Source organism: Danio rerio, chromosome 15, assembly GCF_052040795.2.
Source record: "Danio rerio strain M-AB ecotype USA chromosome 15, GRCz13ab, whole genome shotgun sequence".
In the NCBI taxonomy this organism is placed as follows: domain Eukaryota; kingdom Metazoa; phylum Chordata; class Actinopteri; order Cypriniformes; family Danionidae; genus Danio; species Danio rerio.
Window position 1 is genome coordinate 40,804,676 of NC_141035.1, and position 21,877 is coordinate 40,826,552.

The following is a 21,877-nucleotide window of genomic DNA, read 5'->3' on the forward strand; positions in this document are numbered from 1 at the left end:
TTCCCCCCGAAGGGGAACGTTCGAGGTTACTAAAGTAACCCTTCGTTCCCCGAGGAGGGGAACGGAAGCACTATACTCCGTCGCCATAATGACTGTCCCTTAGCTGTTTGAAAGTCTCTTCAGCTTAAAAGGATGGCGTCTGCTGGCTTCAGGTGTGCTTATATGCTGAGATAATTGCAGATGTCGCACACCTGCGCAAGCTTACGCTGCCAATTAATTTCATTCATTGGCCCGTTCAATACTCTCCAGACAAGCGGCTTCTGATCCGAATCCTCCCAATGCGTGGATTTTACAAATCAAATCCACTTATAGTGCTTCCGTTCCCCTCCTCGGGGAACGAAGGGTTACTTTAGTAACCTCGAACGTTATTGCTGTTGGTAATGATTCTAATCTCTCTAATACACAAACAAGGGATGCGCCTGGAAGACCACCGAAGCCTGAGCAAAGGTAGATTGAAAATATAATTACAATATTACAAAGATTAAGCATAAACTCAGCACAAATGATCATGTTTGTAATCATAAATTTAAAAAAAAATTGTAAATTAGCAGTTTTTAATATTTTGTGATTTGCATTTTTATTTTTATCCGTTTATTTATTTACTTTCAACAACTTTTAACCTTTAAAAGTTTGAAAAATTGACATTTATTAACATTTTAATAGTTTAGAGTGACATTGTCTGGGTTGGTGTTGTATATTAAAGTAGAAAAACCTTGTAATAAAATGCATTTTTTTGTTATTTTCAGACTTATTTATCTATATATTATTTATTTTGAATTATATTATTATTATTATTATTATTATTATTATTATTATTATATTTAAACTATATTAAAACGTCAAAAAGTATTTTCTTGATTTCAGACACCAGGTCCAGTAGTACAAAAGACAGACAAAACAATACAAACCACACAATATAAATTAAAAAAGACAGCTATGCCAATATTTCATCAAATATGACTGATAACGCACCTCAGTAAGGCTAAGGTTCATCAACAACATTAAAATGCCATTCTGAGACCTCTCTGAGCGACAGATAAACTTGTCAACATTTCTCATTAAAGCAAAAAATGAACGAACTCTTACCTTGCAAAATAATTCACTTGCACTGCATCTATGTTTTTTAAGAAGAATCCTCACACAATCATTGTATAAACTTGCAGCTTATGGAGATCTCTCTTTTTTAATTATTCCACAGTGGAGCTGTTTATAAAGCACCACAATAAGTTCTAAAGAGACTTATCTTAACCTGCTCCGAACACAAATAAAACGTTTTCACCAGCATATTTGCTTAAGCTTATCACTTTTGACATTCCCTGTACATATCATTATCATCACTCATATCTTAAGTAATGACATGCCCTATATATTTAATAGTTTCACTAACACTGTTAAATTTTGAAAGTTTAATTTTTAACATCAGAAGCTGACAGAACAGAGATCAAGGTCCTATAATACAATTCACAATCGCAAATGAACACATATGAAAACTGTCAATTAACAGATATTTTAATCATTGTACAATTTATTTTACAAAACTCCCCTCTCAACAGACGAAGCATCTGGAGCCGATTTTCTAGGTAATTAATTCATTAAAACTATTGCTGCGTCCGAATTCGCCTACTACTGCATCTGAATTTGAATTTACAACTCGACCATTGGAAAAGTACATTCTATACAGTGTGAATGTGAGTAGTATGAATAGAACTTGAACATACTACATCCGCCAGTTTGTCATGATCACCTGACCTACCTTCATCAATTGCATCGCTTCACTTCTATTCGTTTTTTCTCTCCCGATGCATCATGGAATATTGTAGCATCTATCGATTGCGCACTTCAGAATCTTGCCAGATGTATTAGGTCATCTGGGTACTTCTCACATATTGTTTTTGAATACTGTACTACTCAGCTCGCATACTGTTTTTTCAGCACACTATTTAGTATGGAAGGGTTTGATTTTGGATGCAGCCCTAATCTGTTGATTTTGTTATGTGTTCCTCTATTAAATAATAAAATCATCCAATTTGTTGATGTAATTCTCTTTTCCATCTAGACATCAATCACCCAGAAATAATCCAAATATGAGAGCAGAATACAAGTCAGTAATCTATTTATAAAATTCAATTTAGTATGAAAAATGACCCTGGACCAACAAACCAGTAGTATATATATTTTTTGCAATAGCCAAATCTCAAAGTTCTTCTCTATATATCAAAACTCAATTTTTGATTAGTAATGTGCATTATTAAGCACCTCATTTGGCAATTTCTCAATATTTAGATTTGTCTGAATCTTCAGATTGCAGTTTTATTTCAGCCAAATTATTTATTATCTTAACAAACCATACATCAATGGAAAACGGATTTGTTCAGAAATCAGATAATGTTATGTAATGTATATTTTATGCAGTGCATATAATGCCACCCAAAGCCCTTCACAATTGTCTGAGGGTGTTTTTCTTCATGTAAGTATAAATAAATGTTAAAGAGTTGAATTTACAAATGGTTTTGAGGTCCAGGATTGCATATAAGAACATTTCAACCAAAACTACAATCATTTTTTTTTTAAGTTTACAACCCCATACAATTAACCTGTGGATTCACTAATAAACCTTTACTCTTCACAGGGCAAACAACACATGCAATGTGCCACAAAACAAGACTTTCGATAAGCCTCACATGCCGTCACCAAAAAGGTAAAGTACATATTCATTATATTCATGCTAGACAGCAAAAAATACTATTGAATGCAACATATCATAATAAAAGTCACCATGCCACATTAAGGTTCCTTAGTTCTTTAAGAGTGTTTGTTATAACATAAAACATAGAATTTGGTGTATATAAATACTATAAATGAACACATTTACTGGCAATACTGATATTTTAAATATACTAATATTTTTAATATATACAATACTGTATATATTAAAATTCATAAGCGTATACGCCTTGGCAGACATGCAAAGGTCTATCAATGGTACACTGAAGGAATAGTTCACACAAAAACTTCCCATTTTCCAAACCTGAGATGGGTTCTTTTGCTGAGCACACACATGAAAAAAAATTCCATTAGTCATTGGTTACTATCTCTTGTCCCTTTACCAAAGTTTATTTTGTACTTACTGTAACATAAAAGAAACTCATACAGGTATAGAACAAGTGGCGAATAAGTAAAGATAACAGAATTTCAGATTTTGGGTGAACTATCCATTTAAATACATTTACTGTAATTTATGATGAACATTGATTTTGCATTCTTATTTTCCTTTGTGCTCTTCAGTCAACGAAAAACCTGTGGTGTAAGTACATTTACCACTACATTTGCTTTTTTACAAATATAATCTCAGTTTCTAAAACTGATTAATTGACTAATCTATCTGTTTCTGTTAAAATCTTCTTTTTAGGGTTACGATTATGATGCTGATTACACCAACTTATATTGAAATCTCTGATGAAAATGTCCATAATTAAGGCTTAGTAATACAAGTAAAAGCAAGAATGGATTGTCTAATTTGTAATCACATTCCTTAGATTTCCTCCAGTGTATCTCTTTTCCATATTGTGTTATCTGTAGCTTGTATTAACTTTGATGTAGATTTATTATTTAAGATTATTCCATAAATAATCCATCCAAAATTTCACTCATTCAGTACACAAATCATATAACATTTTTAATGAAATATATCATTTGAAAATTTTGCTTGTGCTTCAAATAAGATTTGCGTGGCTTAAGTATTAACAGTAATGTATTGTCATGTATCTCAATTGCTTTAATACACTCAAAAATATATTTAGCTTAATGTTCAAAAAGAGCTAAAACAACACAATTCCTAAGGTTTTTGGGGGGCAACTTAATCGCTTTATGTTCAATCCACTTAAATTTGTAAAAATAGATTTGTGCTGAGACAACATGAAGGAATTGTGTGGAAGACAACATTTTCTACAGTGTATATTCCCATATATACAGTTCAAGTCAGAATTATTAGCCCCCAGTTTATTTTTTTCCCAATTTCTGTTTAACGGAGAGCAGATTTTTTCAACACATTTCTAAACATAATAGTTTTAATAACTCATTTCTAATAACTGATTTATTTTATCTTTGCCATGATGACAGTAAATAATATTTTACTAGATATTTTTAAGACACTTCTATACAGCTTAAAGTGACATTTAAAGGCTTAACTAGGTTAATTAAGTTTACTAGGGAGGTTAGAATAATTAGTTAAGTTAGCTGTTGAATAACGATGGTTTGTTCTGCGGACTATCGAAAAAATATAAAGCTTAATGGGGCTAATAATAATGTCCTTAAAATGGCTTTTAAAAAATTTATAACTGCTTTTATTCTAGTCAAAATTAAACAAATAAGACTTTCTCCAGACGAAAAAAACATTATCAGACATACTGTGAAAATTTCCTTGCTTTGTTAAACATCATTTTGGAAATATTTAAAAAAGAAAAATAAATTCAAAGGGGCTAATAATTCAGACTTCAACTGTATGTCTACTAGAAACTCAAGTTGTTAAAGTAACAACATTTCAGCAACATTTATGAACCAAAAATTTCCTACATACCAAAAATGGCTGCAATACACTTCAAATAACCTAAAAATAGGAATTATCTAGTCTGTTTTTGCCCTAGATTTGACACAATTAACCTTTCAGCTAAAATTATGAAGTTCATTTTGTTACATAACATAGAACACAGAAGTTTAATGTTTTATACTCATGTCATCCAAATATACTTTATAAATAAGCTCTTGTTTAATCCCGCCCCTTTTCAAAGCTCCATACAGCAGAATTTCACATGCTCAAACTCTAGTGTGACTGTGCGTTTAGACTGTATTTTTAATTAGGAACAGGTCACATTTGTTGTTCATGAATTATACGTTTAGGACCAAATGCTGCATGGAGTTTCATGCCTTGGGTTTGTGTGTATTCTCATGGACACTATCTCAACATTCTGAAGATTGTTTTGCAGGGCTAATTAACAGCCAATTAGCAGCTCATGCTGCCGTGCCTCCTGCTCCATGCAGTCAAATAAAACCTTTTTTAAATCATGTTACAGTATGCTAGCGCAGACTCCACATAATCTACTGAATATGATGATTTTAGAGGAAATCAGAATGAATCAAAACTTAATTTTATTTTCCAGATAAAAATGTCTCATGCCAATTACAGAATCAAACAATTCAGAAATAAATGCAAAACATCATTCAAAGATAAACCAAAGAGTATAGATGAAAGTCCAAATTATACATAGTGTTGAGCGTGAGAGCTCTGCAGTATCAAAACAATGTCATTGTAAAAAATAGTTTGAAAAGCTAGTTCTGAGAGAAGCACAATTAAAAATGTTCAAATTGTATTTTGGGGCAACTTTAAATGTAATTTTTTGAAGATCATTATGTTTCTGTCCAAAAAAAGTCCACAGCAGCTTAAAATGGATATTTCTGGAGGTGAAAGGAGGGGCGACGCTATCACAGTAATATGTTCAGCTTTCCACACGTGTCCACACAGCAAACCAAATAGCCTATCGCTCTGAACGGTGTTGAAGGATCTGATGAAATAAAGCATGAGTCCTTTAAAGATGGCTACATGAAGCACATCTGTAACTTTTTTGTGCATTATTTACTCCTAAATGTAAAATGAGAACAAAGCTCAAAGTTTTTTGGAGGGACAGCTTAATTGTTTTGTGTTTAGTTCAATTAAATTTGTAAAAATGATTAAGTTCACTTAATCAATTTGTGTAGTGTATATTTGTGTATGTGTACATATATGTCAACTAGAAAATCAAGTTATTAAAGTAACATTTCAGCAACATATGAGCTTTAATTTTCCTACAAGCCAAAAATAACTGCAATAAACGTCTCAATGAAAATGTTTTCGGGGGAGTGATAATAAATCTCTTTTAGATAGAATATGTTTTTGTTACATTTTGCAGATTGTATTTTGTATCCAAGTAAAGTTTAATGTTTATTCTCATGTCATCCAAATATATTTTATTAATAAGTTTGACAAATGCAACTGACAAGTTAAAGTACTATATTTGGTCTTTAGAAAACTAAAAATGACCCCTATTACTGTCAAAACGCCTATTAAAAACTTTTTACATCTGTTTACGGTATAATGTACTGCTTAATGTATATTGTAATGTTTACAGCTTGATGCTTTCCAATGTTTAAAGTCAGAATCTTCCATTTGTCCATACACTCCCACACATTCACTTTTAACAAGAGCTTTGAATGTTTCAAATGTTTCAGCAGCTTGTGGTTGAGTTGTTGTTCATTGGTGCAGTTCTTTGGGTAGTGTTTATCTGACATTGATCTGTAGAAAAGGAAAATAAAACAGCTCAATAATTTCAGTTCCTCCTTTTGATTTGTTTTTTTGGGTGTAGTTTTTAATTCTGCCTCTTCAGTTTTTTTTTAAGATCATCATCTTTAAAATGTCAATGCAAATGACTTTCTTTTAAAACATGGAATTAGCTTTTAGTTTGTAATGAATAAAAAAATATTTGGACAATATTTAAGATGATTTTCTCAGTATTTTTATATTGTTTTGAGCACTCAGATTCCAGATTTTCACAGTTTTGTATCTTGGCTAAATATTATCATATTCAAGTAAACCATGCTCTAATGGAAAACGTTTATATTATTTCTTATTTGTAATGTATAGAAGCAATTTGACTATTAGGACTGGTTTTGTGATCCAGGGTCACAAATGTTAAAAACTATGCCACTGCTGTTCCCTTGACTTTAGGTATGCACAGGTATCAAATAAGTTATGGAACCACTGATCTAAAATATGAACAAATTAATGCTGAATAACAAATGGCCATATATTTCTGGAAGACTCGTGCTGGACCACAAATCATTATCAAATCAGTGCATTCTGTCCTATACCTGCCTGTGAATCTGTGTCTGCGTACATCTCATAATCACTGTTTGCACATTGTTTAAAAATTACCACAATTTAGAGATCGTGCTCTGAGCTGTTCACATGCTCTGGAGTTCTGTAGGTTATTTCTATTTCGATACGCTTGCATTTTGGCAGTCAAGTTAAAAATTAACATTTACCAGTTGTAATTATGAGTTGTAGGGTGTGATCATTTTTTTGCCATTCAGATTGTCGTAATTTATTATGGGATGACATAAATAGACAAACGCATCACCATCCTGTTCCATAAGGCTACGCAAATTGTGATAAAGTAATTCAGTATTTGTCCTATGTAGTTAGCCTATGTAGTAGGCTATGTTTTAGTACTGTAAATGAGTTTGTAAATTAAGTTTGGAATTGTTAATAACAAACACACATACAGTTAATCCATTTGGTAAAACTACAGTTTTACCGTACAATTATTAACTATTTTATCCAATGGCAGTGATTTAATTTATTATTTTCAAAAGTGTGCAGTAACTGTTGTAGTATTAGCAGGAACTGAATTTATTCCCTGAATGAGTTTGAAGCTCTTTTACAGTAATGTCACACACATTAGAACAGAGATGTGACAATGGATCAGAGACCCCACCGCCCACTAGTGTTTCTGAAGTAACAGTGCAGAACAACACATACAGAATGAGTGTAAATGTTCACAGTTGCATCAACTATGTACAGGTGATGCTTCTTAAGGTTGTATTTAGAATCTGTACAAGTAGGCTTATATGCAGCATAAAATATGATATGTGATATGCATGTTTTGTATTGGCGAGAAAAGAGGGAAGAATGCACAAACACTGGTGTAGTTTAAAGCCCTAATGCATTGTTTACTTGCAAGTGTTCGGTGTGTATGTTTGAAGTGCAGGAGTCCATGGGGAGGTGAATAATAAGCAACCACTGGAGTCTGCTATGCATATATAGAGCAGAGATGTTTAAAGTAGAACCCGTAGGCCACATTTAGCCAATCGCCATTCTATCTAAAAAGAGAGGCAGAATCATGAGTAGTTGATTCTGGGGAATGCCTTTGACAGAATTCGAATTTAATGTAAACTTTAGTTTTAATGTAATTTTTGTTTTATTGAGGAGCAACAAAAAAAGTGTTCCCAGAGATGGGTGGTGACTGGAAGGGCATCCGCTGCGTAAAAACTTGCTGGATAAGTTGGCGGTTCATTCTGCTGTGGCAACCCTAGATTTAGGGACTAAGCCAACAAGAAAATGAATGAATGAATAAATGAATGAACAAAAAAAGTGAAATGTTAAAACTGAATTAGACTTTTAAAACATAAGCACTGTCAGATAGAGGACAATGCACAAGACATCGGTGAGCAAATCAAGGCAAAGGCACGAGCAGCTTGACTAGTAATTAGCTTTATTGTGTTATAAATGGGATTGTTTATGTTTTTATTGTAATATGTTAATTTTAAAATGATACTGCATCATTAATTGTATGTTGTAAAGCAAGAGTTTGTAGTATTTTTTAAATGTTAGCAAATAAATTATGAAATTACCCATGGCAAATTTAATGTCATACAATTTACTTCAGCCCTCAGTCAGGTTTGGTTTTTGGCCCTTTATAAGAAAAAGTTTGGGCACCTCAGAGAGAGAAATTAGCATGGAGTTTTCTTTTGAGAATCAAACTCAAACTGGTCTTCTTCTTGGGTCCTTTTAAGGGCTTGCAGCTGTGATTGATCGGCAGTGACGAGGGTGCAGCTGTGGTGCATTAAGGACTATGGCGAGGCACACACACACACACACACACACACACACACACACACACACACACAAACTGACACTTTAGAAATAAGCTATTTCAATAGCAGTGCCTACGTTACGTTTATCAGCTGGAGTGCCCACAAGATTCACTAGCCGTTCGCCCAGACTACACCTCCCACAATTTTTTGCCCTGATTACATATTCACACCTGAAATGCATGATATGTATTTAGATTATACTGACACCTGCACACGATTACTGACTATCATATAAGCACCACTAACTCACCCAGTCTTTGCTCAGTCCAATTTCACTGCTGTGTTCATTACTCCACATGTCTCTGTTCTGTTTTTTACTACTTTACTCTCTACTGTGTTTTGGACTTTTTGTGAACTATTGAGAGCTTGATATCTGCCCTGACCTTCACCTGTTTATTGGACTATGCTCTTGGATTACCAGTCTGCTTATATTTTTACTTGTATTTTTACAACTGAATGTTGGACCGTCCTTTCAAATACAGTTGTGTTTTCAACTTCTCTTCTGTTGTCATGCCTATTCATAACGAACAACATACTTACAGCAAAATTGGCAACTTGCAACTTTTCAAGTATCTTCAGCTATTTTACTCTAAAAGATGGCTGCAGTGGATGTCAGACTTAGTTTTAGTACAACTTTTCCTGAGCTAATTAATTAAACCACTTTTAATGTCTAACAAGTAATGTACTGTACATTCTAGAGCTTAACACGTTTACCACATAAAGAGGTGCTGTGGTTGTAAACTTTACTGAAGCAAAGAAAATCACACTTGGATGAACATTCTAGGTTTGGTTAAAAAAGAGAGAGTCCGTTTCACACTTCCTCTTACAGGACAAACAGATTTTTTGATTTTTTCTCATGACAGCAGTTTGCAGTATATGTGTGTTTTTTGTATTTCTCATCCAGTCAGCTTGCATATGAGAGCACATTAGAAAGGTAAGAATTACTAAAACAAATATTACATTTAATTCAGTTTTGATTTTTGGGATGTTTTAGCCCCCTTTTTTTAATTGAACAACAAGACTGATAATAGCAATTTAAAACATATGGGCTGTGTGCTACTAGACCGCCCTTCAGTGCCATTTGCTGAAAAATGATTGTCATTTTATTTTTGAAAGTGTAAAATAACTTTGTTTTTATTTAGTTTAAGGTTAAACCTGGGAACATCATGAGACCTCTGATTATTCATTTGCTTTTTCAAGGTATGGAATGTGTTTTTATTCTTTATATACAGTAATAGATGCAACTATTGTATGTGTTCAGTATATAGTATACACACTCTATAAAGTCTGTGGCTAAATCGGATTTCTAGAGTTTAGTATCTACTAAAGCTGCACAAAAAAATTCTATTTAAAAAAAAATAAAAAAATTTGTCTGTGTTCTATATTTACTTTAAGCTTTTGATGTAGACAAATGCTTATAATAATAACAATAATAAATGATACATTTTTTTAAGTTTTGCATCTTTTTTCCTTAACTGTACCGAAATCTATACCAGAACTGTGAAAGCTGTTGTTAGTTCAATCTCTAAAATATGTGAAGTTAATAAAATTAATAGCCCTTCTGTAAAATTCTTATTCTTTTAAAATCATTTTCCAAGTTGGCTGGAATGTTTTCTGGAAAATTTTGTTTGACTGGAATATTTTAGGTTTTGGCTGGAATAAAAGCAGTTCAGATCAGACCCTTTTTTATTAGATTGGCCACAGAATAAACACTGCTTTTCCCCTGCCTGATTAACTGAACCTGCCTAAATAATCTAGTTAAGCTTTTAAATGGCTTTTTAAACTGAACTTCAAAGCAGCCCACACAATAATTTGTAATTAGTTATTAGAAATTAGTTTATAAAGCTCGATAAAAGAGATAAAATGTAGGTCACACTTTACAATAAGGTTCATTAGTTAATGTTAACTAATGCATTTACTAAGATGAACAAACAATGAACAACACATTTACTACTGTATTTGTTCATGTTAGTTAACATTAGTTAATGAAAATACAGTAGTTCATTGTTAGTGCATGTTAACTCATGGTGCATTAACTAATGTTAACAAGCATGGACTTGGATGTTAATAATGCATTAGTAAATGTTCAATTATGATTAATAAATGCTGTACATGTGTTGTTCATGATTAGTTCATGTTAGTAAATGAATTAACTAATGAACCTTATTGTAAAGTGTTACCAAAATGTGTGATCTTATCTCTGTTAAACAGCACGGTTTATTGTCATCTGTGTAAATTTTTTTTTTAAATAAATAAATAAAATTTCACACGAAGACTAATAATTAAGTGTGTGTGTGTGCGTGTGTGCGTGTGTGTGTGTGTGTGTGTGTGTGTGTGTGTGTGTGTGCGTGTGTGTGTGTGTGTGTGTGTGTGTGCACAGTAGTCAACATTTGAAGTGAATCAAAAATGCTAAGTCTAGTATGCCTGTTATCTAATATTTGTAGAATAATGCTGAGAAAGGTTTTGATCCACTTCAAATGTTGACTACTGTATTTATAGACCCATGCAGCTAAAATAAAGTGCTCTCTAATCATTTTTAGAATATCAATGACATGTCTATCAAATCTGTATATTTGGTAAATCAAATGAAGAAGCAAATCAAAATGAGAGTTTTTGAATCAGAATCAAATTCTGAACAATCTGAACACCTGAGTCTATCCTCAGCTCTATTATTTATATTCTTCATCTTAATATCAGTTTAAACCAGTTACTGCAAATTTGGCCAGACTCAGACTTTCTCATTGGAGCAACATTAGTTATTTATTATCTCAATTAATTTCTATAAACCATTAATATTTAACCAACACTCTTGCATATATACATACATTTCCATATACAGTACGTCATTCTTTTTGGCCTGATTTTAACCTAAATTTTATTGGGTAACTTAACCACGAGTGTCACACATTTCTGCTGCTTTTCAATGCACTGTATAAAGCGACACGCTACAATGATCAAGTTCACCTTCACCCAAACAGTCCATGCAAATTCATTGTGTGTAGTTTACAGACTTTATGTTATCATATCAAATACCAGCCTTCTTGAATGACTGCAAGGCAAAGATTATAAGAAAAATAAAAGTAACTTTAGGAACAGCAGTGACTTTTAGTTGTCTAATGTAGACCTTCAATTACTTTCACTACCTGAAGCATATTACATGTTCTCCATTTTTTGTCCCTCAGGTGTTCTACTGTATGGTGCTCTCGGATGGGATGTGACAGTGCCAAGAAACATTCGTGGTCTTCGCGGTTCCTGTCTGGTGATTCCATGTTCTTTCAGCTACACATCATACCCAGCCCCAAACCCACGTAGAGTTGTGTGGTATCAGTGGGTCTCTAAAGGTTATCCTTTGGTCTGTGATCAATGGTATCCAAATGATGTTATTGACAAGTTCAGAGGAAAAACAGATTTATATAGAAAACCCCATTGGGATTGCACTCTGCTGATTTCTAAAGTGGCTCGCTCTCACCATGGAGAAAAAATATATGCATGGATCGACCCTGAAAATGTTGGAAAGAGCACTTATGCATTTTATGATGTCACCTCTACAATCTATGTTGATGGTATGTAAATATTGTTGTGTACTGGACAACACCTGTGATTATTCAACTAGTAAAATATTATATCATGATTTAAAATAGTCACAGTTTTCACAGAAACTCTAAAAGATTAATGTTCAAATTAGAGACTGAAATTGGTTGTACATTTCATTTTAGTTTGATGAACTTCTCTTGTGGTTATTCACTGAAGCTAAGCAGGACTGAGCCTGGTCAGTGCCTGGATGGGAGACCACTTGGGAAAACTAGGTTGCTGTTGGAAGTGGTGTTAGTGAGGCCAGCAGGGGGAGCTCAACCTATGGTCTGTGCGAGTCCTAATGCCCCAGAAAAAAAAGTCAAGGGGACACTATACTGGGTGCCGTCTTTTGGATGAGACGTTAAACCGAGGTCCTGACTCTCTGTGGTCATTAAAAATACCACGGCACTTCTTGTAAAGAGCAGGGGTGTAACCCGGGTGTCCTGGCCAAAGTCCCTCTATCGGCCCTTACGATTATGGCCTCCCGATCATCCCCATCCACTGAATTGGCTCTATCACTGTCACGCCACTCCACCAATAGCTGGTGTGTGGTGAGCGTACTGGCGCCATTGTCCTGAGGCAGCCGTTGCATCATCCAAGTGGATGCTGCACGCTGGTGGTGGTGTGAAGAGATCCCTCTCATAATTGTGAAGCATTTTGGGTGTATGGCCATACACAATAAATGTGCTATATAAATACACATTACATTACATTATTCTGATGTCATACATCCATGAAAACTGATCTGGGCTACGGAGTAAAAAGTCGGTTAGCAATGCAATTTCATTATTTTAAGGTATATTTGGGGATTACTGTTTATTTCAAAGCAAAATTACTTGATTTACTAGACATTTACATGAGGAGGTTCTAGTTTTATTCACAGGGGTTCAGGTGATCTCAGAAAAGATGATATACCAATACGAATATTTCATATTTCTGTGAATTACAGAAGATCCAAAGCAGCCCAGCATTGAAATTCATGGAGGTGACACAATGGGTGAATCCGTCACAGTAATATGTTCGACCTTCCACACGTGTCCATACAGAAAACCAGCAATCTCTCTGAACGGCATAAATGGAGATGATCAAACAAATGATGAACATAAAGGAAATGGCTTGTGGAAAACCTCTCTGACACGCAGAGGTGTTGTAAAGACAGAAAGCCTCAATTTTCAGTGTTCAGTAACATATTATGGGGACAGAACAGCAAGTTCTTCAAAGTACAAAAGTGCCAAATGTGAGTGTAAACAAATATGATCTGTTCTGTGCACTATTATTTGCACGCTCACTTTAAATGTTGCAAATTAACCAGTTTCAAGATTTCATTTCACTTTCAGGTGTTCATCAAAAAATAACGATTGAGCCTGCAATTGGAGATGTCACTGAGCACGTCCAGCAGATCTTCACCTGTACCGTCTACCATTCCTGTCAGAATGAGAAACCAACCATCACATGGAACTACAGGGACATGCAGATCTCAGAGGGGATAAAAACACTTTCTGGTTTAAATCGGGCCACCTATTCCAAAATGACCTTTGTTGGTACTATCAAAGACCATGGAAAGAGACTGATTTGCACTGCAAGGTTTTCTGGAGGAAGCACTGAAGCTTCTGTCATTATACGAGTACAGCGTGAGTAACTTGTTAGCATCTTCTCTGATGTGTGTGATCTCTCTATATTTAAGCATTTCCAGTATTCACTTTTAAAAATGTGACATTTTGGTTGAAGCATTATATGACCTTAAAAACCAATGCGCTTATCAAATACAAAATGTTTTATTTAACATCGATTTTCAATTTTTTTAAATAACAAGCAGAAAATTTTTCATAAGTTTTCTTTTATTTTTTTACTTTAATTATTCACTAGGCCATTCATATTTTCCATCGTTTATCCCACAGGTGTTCTGCTGTTTGATGCTTTAGGATGGGAAGTGAAAATCCCGCAAGACATTCACGGCCTCAAAGGTTCCTGTCTGGTGATTCCATGTTCTTTCAGCTACACATCAAACCCACCCAAAAACCCACGAGTCGTGTGGTATCAGCGGTCTTCTAGTGGGCGTCCTTTAGTTTATGATTCTTTGGATACAAATAATGTCATTGCGAAGTTCAGAGGAAAAACTGATTTGTATAAAAACTCGAATTGTAGTCTCCTGATCAGAAAACTGGAACAGTCCCACGATAATGAGAAATTATACACAAGGATTGACCCTGAAAATGATGCGTGGACAAAATACGAACATGATGATATCACCTCTACAATCCTTATAGACGGTATGTAAATAATATTAGAATAATACTCTTTCACTCTAACGTCTGTACATGTGCAACTGCAGGAAAAGATTGTATTGATAATAACATCACACTTAATATAATGCTTCTCTGAAGTTGTTTTAAATTTATTTTAAATAATATTTTGCCCTAAATGTATATTTATTTTTACATATCTTTGCATTATCAAAATAATGTGATAGAAAAATATTTGTAACGTTTTGAGAAAATAAAACACACATTTGAAAGTTTTTAACTTTTATTTTTACCTTTTTGTCATTAGAAAGTCCACAGCAACCCAATATGGATATTTCTGGAGGTGAAAGGATGGGCGACAATATTACGGTAGCATGTTCAGCTTTCCACACGTGTCCACACAGCAAACCAAATATCACTCTGAACGGTGTTGAAGGATCTGATGAAATAAAGCATGAGTCCTTTAAAGATGGTCAGTGGAAAATCACTCTGACACGAAAAGCTGTTGTAAAGGCAGAAAGCTCAAGCATTGAGTGCTCAGTAACATATCATGGTGGTGTAAAAGTGACAGCTACAATGACCAAAACTGCCAAATGTGAGTGTTAACAAGTATGAACAGCTGCATGATCTATTAGCTATAATGTTTGAAAGCCATGTTGACTAGGTGTCATTTCACTTTCAGGTGTTCATCAAAAAATAACGATTGAGCCTGCAATAGCAGATGTCACTGAGGGCGTTGAACAGATCTTCAACTGTACCGTCTACCATTCCTGTCAGATGGAGAATCCAACCATCACATGGAACTACGAGAACATGCAGGTCTCAGAGGGGAGAAAAACACTTTCAGGTTTAGATCGAATCACCTATTCCAATATAACCTTCCTGGGTGCGAAAGAAGACAATGGGAAGGAGCTGACGTGCACTGTACAAATGTCTGGAGGAAACAGTGAAAAATCTGTTGTTTTACGTGTAAAAGGTGAGTTATTTGTTAGTGGCATGCTTTGGCTTATATTCAGGATAAAAGCACAAATCTGTGACATTTTGGGCATTATTTACTCCTAAAAGATATGAATTAGTATGGTAAAAAATTATATTACACCCTACAAAATTAGCCATAGTTTTACTACACTTAACCATACTTTAGTTTAACAATGGCATTTGTGGTAACAACATAATTATACAATCGTTATCCCTCCAATAAATATGAAAGCCAAAAGCTTCACTTCCCTCATGCTGTCAAAAATATTTTGTTTCTCCTACAGAGTATCAAAAACCAGATCCAATCCTGAATGAAAGTATGTTCATTTTTTCAATGTTGTCATGGTCGTTTTTCTCTGCACTTCTCCACCTTTTGGATAGAAATTAATGTAATTATTAGCCAAATGTCATGTCATAAGGTTGATTAATCCATTATATTGTGTCATTTGTAATTTTAGCTTACTTCCAATACATGGCAGACGTGATACCCAAGATCACTGCTCTTCCTCGTTCCTGTGTGGTGATTCCGTGCAGTTTTACTGCTGAAGATGAACATCTCACTCGACTTCGTGTTCGTTGGGTCAACAAAAAGGGTGGCTACATGTATCACACTGACCCGGTGGATGTCTTGGACAACTTTAAAGGCCGTACAAAACTCCTCGGAGACCCAGATGAGCAGAACTGTACTCTGGAGATGGACGATGTACGAACTCATGACAACGGGCCGTTCTGCTTTCAAGCTGAAAAAGAAAAAGAGAAATACAGCTTCAACAACAGCTGTGTGTTCATTATAATGCGAAGTGAGGAAATATGAATATCACTCACTAATGTTCAATTCTAATGTATTTAATTCAAGTCTTTACAAAACTGATTTAATGTCTTTATTGTGTCTTGAAGAAACTCCGGACACACCAGTGATATCACCCCTCCCTAAAGACATCGAACCCGGGACAGCAGTCACTGTTAAATGTTCAGTCAAACACACATGCTCCTCTCACCCTCCTGAAATCATATGGAGTGTCTCAACAGTTCGAGAAACTATCAGCCACAATCCCATGGACGAAGGGGTCTGGGAAACAGTGTCCACTGTGAACTTTATTCTCACCGGATATGAAGAGGAAGATAAAATTGTCTGCAACGCCAAATTTTGGGGTGGTAAAACACAGAGCAACAGTTCTGCCCCCCTGAGTGTTAAGAGTAAGTAAAGGCCTATGTATTGGTCTGTGTGGTTAAATAGATTAATCACATTTATCATTCATCATAATACACTAACAATATTGTTCTAGGAGTTCGAGGGATTAAATCAAAGATAATAGTGCTTTACGCCATTGCTCCCTCGTTGGTTTTCATCCTCATTTTTGTGCTTGCTGTAGTCTTCATATCCAAGAGACAACACAGGTGACTGTATGGCTTATTCACATCCTTCAGAGTCTCTGTAATTGAAACCATTTTTGTGTGTGTGTCATCTCCATTCTGAGCAGAGCTTTATGCAAACATGATATTTTTTTAAAAATCATCAGTCCATGGGTGATCCTGATGAAGGCAAGTTCGCCTAAATGCGCATGTGTGATGCACATGAGTGCTGTAGTTGTCAAATTGATGCTAATAAGTGCAGTTTATTTATAAACTAATTTCGAGAAGACCACATGCTTATGATCAACATGGCTGGCACCTCATTAGCTCTGTAATCTACCCTATTAGATGATTATGCCAGCATTATAAATAACCAGAGTTTTGAAGCTTTCCTCTCTTCCACTCCTACTTCCCACCCCTTTTTATCTGATAGGGTGACACGGTGGCCCAGTGGCTAGCACTGTTGCCTCACAGCAAGAACACCACTGGTCCAACCTCCTATCGGGCCGATTGGTGTCTCTGTGTTTCCATGTTCTCACCTTGTTCGCATGGGTTTCCCCTGGGTTCCCCGGTTTTCTTCCACCGTCCAAAAACATTCACCATAGCAATCGACTAAACCAAAGTATCACCCAAAACAACCTTAGTTTATTATTCTCACATGGCCACAAACAGGGGAGTTCAAGCTCAGGTAGGTCTGGAGAACTCCCCTGCTTGTCGCCGTGTGAGAAGTTTAAACTATTTTGAAATACTACAATGTCAATTAGTCACTTTGTTAGTACAGTACAATTGAATTTTCAACATCAAAAGATCAATATCAACATCCCATAATGCAATTCACAACCATAAATAAGCACAAAATACAAAAAAACTGTTAATTAACAGATATTTTTTTTACAGTGTGGATTTTATAATAATTTTTAACTTGTAACCTTTGAAAGTCTTAAAGCCTAAAGTCCTGAAATGTTTGCTTTGTGATAAAAGCATGTCTTTGGATATATTAAGGCATATTGCTGTCAGATTTACATATAGTCTGCAGTATTGCATTAAGTTCAATGTACTTGCTGCTGCTCACTAATTTACCGCCATTCTAATTTCTCACTTTTGCATTGTCAGTTCTGATTGTAGACAGCCTTATCGTGATATGCAAGGGTCACAACCACAATATGAACACAGGTGTGTATGACTTATTAATCAAATTTCACTCATTACTACATATTTCATTTGCAATTATGCAGCAATCTTAACCCTCTTAACTCTCTTGCATAGGAGATCAATGTGGAACAGATTCTCGAGGTTGTAGAGCTTTCTATATGGCATTTATGCTTTCATGTTTGTATTTGGTGCTGCGGGTTAAACTTTCAAATTCTTCCCCAGTCGTTTTAACATGCCTGATGGAAGAGCAGCTTGGACTAACAGAGGAAACAGGAATCAAATCAAGCAAAATGCTCCTGAAAGACCACCAAAGCCTGATCAAAGGTAAGATGAAAATCTATTTATGGTTCTACAAATATCCCTTAGAATTTTTTTGTGTGCTTTTTAAATAATGCATGAATATTTGAATGTCACTTCTCTTAACAGAAGGAGTATCTGGAGCCGATTTTCGAGGTAATCAGTATTTTTGTGTTACATGCTTCATTATTAAATAATAAAAGCCACAATTTTTTTTGCACTTTTATTGTAGACGCCAACCACCCACAACAGATCTGAGAGTGGAGTACAAGTGAGTATTTTATTCTTTTTTTTAATTCTTTATTATATAATTATAATTACATAATAAATACTTTATTCTTGTTTATGTAGGATAGGGAGCCTTACATTTATTTAATAACAACAACAACAAAGACATAACTCCCTCAATCAGTCAATTAATATAGCTCTCTTTTCCCATTAGGGATATACATTATACATAAGCATTTAAAGGGCACCAGTTTTAACCTTTATATACTGTATATATATATATATATATATATATATATATATATATATATATATATATATATATATATATATATATATATATCTTTTGTGTCTCCAGAATGTGTTCGTGAAGTTTCAGCTCAAAACGTCCATCAGATTATTTATTATGATTTTTTTAATCTGGGAAATGTGAGCTGTTTGGACATTGTAGCTGTTTTTGTTGCCTGTGCCATAGTGTCACAGCCATAGCCTTTATGTAGTCAAACAGCTCAGCGACAGACTAAAATGAATAGCAGATCTCCCTTACTACGGTAAGAACTTTCACAATGATTATTTGATGTATTTGTTATGCCGTTAATTTAAGCCTTTTTAAAGCACACAATGACATTATAAAGTTTGCTTGATATTTGATAGTTTGATAGATTTACTATCTGTATTAAAAACATGCAGATTTAAAAATGTTTTAAACTTGTAAAACTCATTGTTGATCACATCTGATGATGATTGATCTTTTAATCCCAGTTGATTTGAGCATGTCCTGTCTTATTGATATGATTATACGTGTTACTATGGAGACATGTTAATACGCGGCTGTCAATCAACTTGGTGGGCGGGGAAACCGCACTCCTGCATCATGTTGCGGTGAGCCTCAAAATGGGAAGAATTTGGATCCTATTTTAACGTCAGGAAATTAAAAAAGAGACTTAGGCCCAATCCCAATTCTATTTTTGTACCCCTACCCCTTCCCCTTTGCCTTAAAACCCAAGTGTGAAGGGGAAGGGCTTTAAAATTTACCCCTAAGAAAGGGGACACCAATACAGCACCTGCACACGTCATCTTATGTCATTGTGATGTCTTGTTTCATGTTAAATCAGACGATAGCGAATGCTGTAGTTATTCCACTTGTTTTTTTTTTTTCTATTTATCTTCACTAAAGGCATATATTATGTTATCATATTGATCTAATGTGGCAATACGATTTTTTAAAGCATGACGTTAAAACATGAACGCAGTTATGAATATATAAAAACATATGCTTGTTTGTTGTAAAAATTCATAACAATGACAAAAAAATACTAATTTGTGGATACTTCCGTGTGCAGCCATGCTGCCGTTGTGGCTGGTGTATTCAGGGAAATTTTCTTACCCCTTGGTTTCAAATGTGGTTCTGAAAGATCTCCATTCGAAGGTCTATCTTCCTCTTCCCCTTATTTCTACGCCTTCAGGCTAAAGAGGATTGGGACACCCCTACCCCTTCATGGAAACGTGCAAAATGAGGGGTAGGGGTAAGGAGAAGGGCTAAGGGGTAGACTTGGGATCGGGCCTTATTGTCTTTATATCTCCCTATCATGACTGTGGACACACTATACCTTCATACCGTTCTGTCTGAATACCTTACAAAAAAGATTTTCATCATAGGTGCCCTTTAAATAAACAAATAAATAAATAAATACGTATTACGTTATTTTTATTAGAAGTTTTATTTTAAATTTCCAAGCCTGGCATATATATGAACCTTCTCTTTTCACAGGGCAAACAACACATGTACAGTGTCTGGAAACAAGCATTTCTCCAAACCTCATATGCCGTCACCAATGAGGTACATTTGAACCAGCAAGTACATTTGAGTCATAGTTATAAATTCATAATATTCATGCTGCACAGCACAAATAAATACTATTGAATGCAGTGTGTCACAATAAATATTATTAATCAATAATAATATTCTTAAAATAATTTGTAGACATTTTGTGAGCTGTGTTTTGATCGCTGCACGTGTACCAAGTAAAATGTTTCTTGCAGTAATAATGTACATAATTCAGAAGGGCGCTATTTGTTCTTAATAGAATATGATTCAAGATTTTTTTTTTATTAAAAAAAAATAACTGTATGGAGGATTTTTTTAATAAAACATTTTTTTCTATTTTCCCCTGCACCCCAGTGTGCCAAAATCCTGTCATGTGAGTATATTTATATATATCTCTATAACTTGTTCTTACAGTAAAATTTCTTGCTTCCAGAAAAGATCTAAAGTATGACTGTCCACTGTGTCTCTTTTTCATTTAAGGGTTATTATTGAAATGCTGATTGGAGCAAGGCAATTACATCAGAGTTAAGTTTGTGCTCCAACAGATAGATGCTGTCCATATCATATCGTTCATCATAAATGAAGCAGAATTGATTCTGATTTTTTTTTTAGTTTTATACTTTAGTAAATGTTTAATTTTAAAAACTAACTAAACTAAAATATTTTTGAGGCTGTAAATTGTATTCACTGTTGTAAACAAGCTTTTACGCTTCGCAAACGTGTGATATTTTACTTTGTGATATTCTTCTGTCGTTCAACATCCTAGAATGCTTGGTCATCAACATCTTGCATTTTTTACATTCCTACATGACTTACATTTTGTATTTGCATTGTATTTGACAATAACTCTTAGATTTTTAGATTCAAAACTTGAATTTTTTATATAAAAATAAAACTGTTGACCTGGAAGCAAAGAACAGGCTGCTTTTTATTTCAATTGTTGTCAGATGCTTTAACACTTGATATGTCTTCAGTAAACAAGTTTCTTTTTTAAATCATTGGTATAAATTAGATTGTGTTGATTTTTTTTAATCAAGCCATCTTGAGAATATGGATTTATGTTACCATTCAATAAATCTGTGTTAATCAGTCAGTTTGTCTGAATTATTTCCTGTAGTCAAGTTTGGAATGGGGAAAAAACACATTTGTGCCACTAGATGGCGGGCCACTATTGTGTTAATACTTTGTTTATGTTCAGGGAGTGAGGTGAGTTAACTGTATTTTTCTTTTTAAATATTGTAGGTAATGTAGTCGATTTTCATTGCAGATTATTATTTTTATATATTTTTGGTCAGTGGCCTCCAGGAACGTGGTTGAACTTGAGAAACATAGTGTATATACAAGACAGCAGCGAGGACTATTTGATGACGGGAGCTAGGGCGTAGAATTAGCATGAACGCAGGTGATGTGTCCCCACCAATGTCCACCAATTACTGAATTGACTCTACCAATAATTTAATCGCTTTTAAAATGAAAAAGAATAAAAGGACATGCAGAAAGGGTTAAATCACCTTCTCTTCTTTTCTCTGGTCCTCACTAC

The 21,877-nt window shown here is 34.5% G+C and overlaps 2 protein-coding genes and 1 long non-coding RNA gene across 8 annotated transcripts in view; all 3 read left to right on the forward strand.

Moving 5' to 3' along the window:
* Nucleotides 1-6,362, forward strand: part of si:dkey-238d18.10 — a 36,444-nt gene extending 30,082 nt beyond the window's left edge. For 2 of the 4 annotated variants that reach the window (XM_087283198.1, XM_087283199.1), the window contains 6 exons: nucleotides 412-447; nucleotides 1,554-1,580; nucleotides 2,057-2,101; nucleotides 2,630-2,698; nucleotides 3,286-3,304; nucleotides 3,410-6,362. In XM_087283198.1, coding sequence (XP_087139324.1) covers nucleotides 412-447; nucleotides 1,554-1,580; nucleotides 2,057-2,101; nucleotides 2,630-2,698; nucleotides 3,286-3,304; nucleotides 3,410-3,448 — 235 coding nt within the window. In that variant the 3' untranslated portion in view covers nucleotides 3,449-6,362. 4 annotated transcript variants of the gene reach the window in all.
* The window catches only part of LOC147840680 (uncharacterized), a 146,506-nt gene that overhangs the window by 58,608 nt on the left and 66,021 nt on the right, over nucleotides 1-21,877 (forward strand). The gene's annotated exons all lie outside the window — the stretch shown is intronic.
* On the forward strand, nucleotides 8,684-21,430 carry LOC101883854 (uncharacterized). Of its 3 annotated transcripts, XM_087284495.1 has the most exons (20): nucleotides 8,684-9,619; nucleotides 9,828-9,885; nucleotides 11,868-12,248; nucleotides 13,208-13,495; nucleotides 13,596-13,889; nucleotides 14,157-14,528; nucleotides 14,809-15,096; nucleotides 15,184-15,477; nucleotides 15,764-15,796; nucleotides 15,938-16,279; nucleotides 16,377-16,676; nucleotides 16,766-16,877; nucleotides 17,946-18,005; nucleotides 18,099-18,125; nucleotides 18,207-18,308; nucleotides 18,411-18,437; nucleotides 18,514-18,552; nucleotides 20,281-20,349; nucleotides 20,692-20,710; nucleotides 20,818-21,430. In XM_087284495.1, the coding sequence occupies exons 2-20, from the start codon at nucleotides 9,852-9,854 to the stop codon at nucleotides 20,827-20,829; spliced, it is 3,093 nt and encodes a 1,030-aa protein (XP_087140621.1). In that variant the 5' UTR covers nucleotides 8,684-9,619; nucleotides 9,828-9,851; the 3' UTR covers nucleotides 20,830-21,430. The 3 variants fall into 3 exon arrangements, 2 of the variants coding, with proteins under 2 accessions (XP_087140621.1, XP_087140622.1); XR_015509761.1 differs by lacking the exon at nucleotides 16,766-16,877; XM_087284496.1 differs by lacking the exons at nucleotides 8,684-9,619; nucleotides 9,828-9,885; nucleotides 11,868-12,248; ... (2 more) ...; nucleotides 14,157-14,528; nucleotides 14,809-15,096 and having other exon boundaries at nucleotides 15,143-15,477; nucleotides 20,817-20,971.

What these genes read in the sequence shown, in the direction of transcription:
- LOC101883854 (XM_087284495.1), top strand. Translation starts at nt 9,852, where the DNA reads ATGAGACCTCTGATTATTCATTTGCTTTTTCAAG. An exon ending in AAAGTACAAAAGTGCCAAAT is followed by an intron (nt 13,496 to 13,595) that starts GTGAGTGTAAAC and finishes TTTCACTTTCAG; the next exon opens with GTGTTCATCAAAAAATAACG. An exon ending in TGTTGTTTTACGTGTAAAAG is followed by an intron (nt 15,478 to 15,763) that starts GTGAGTTATTTG and finishes TTTCTCCTACAG; the next exon opens with AGTATCAAAAACCAGATCCA.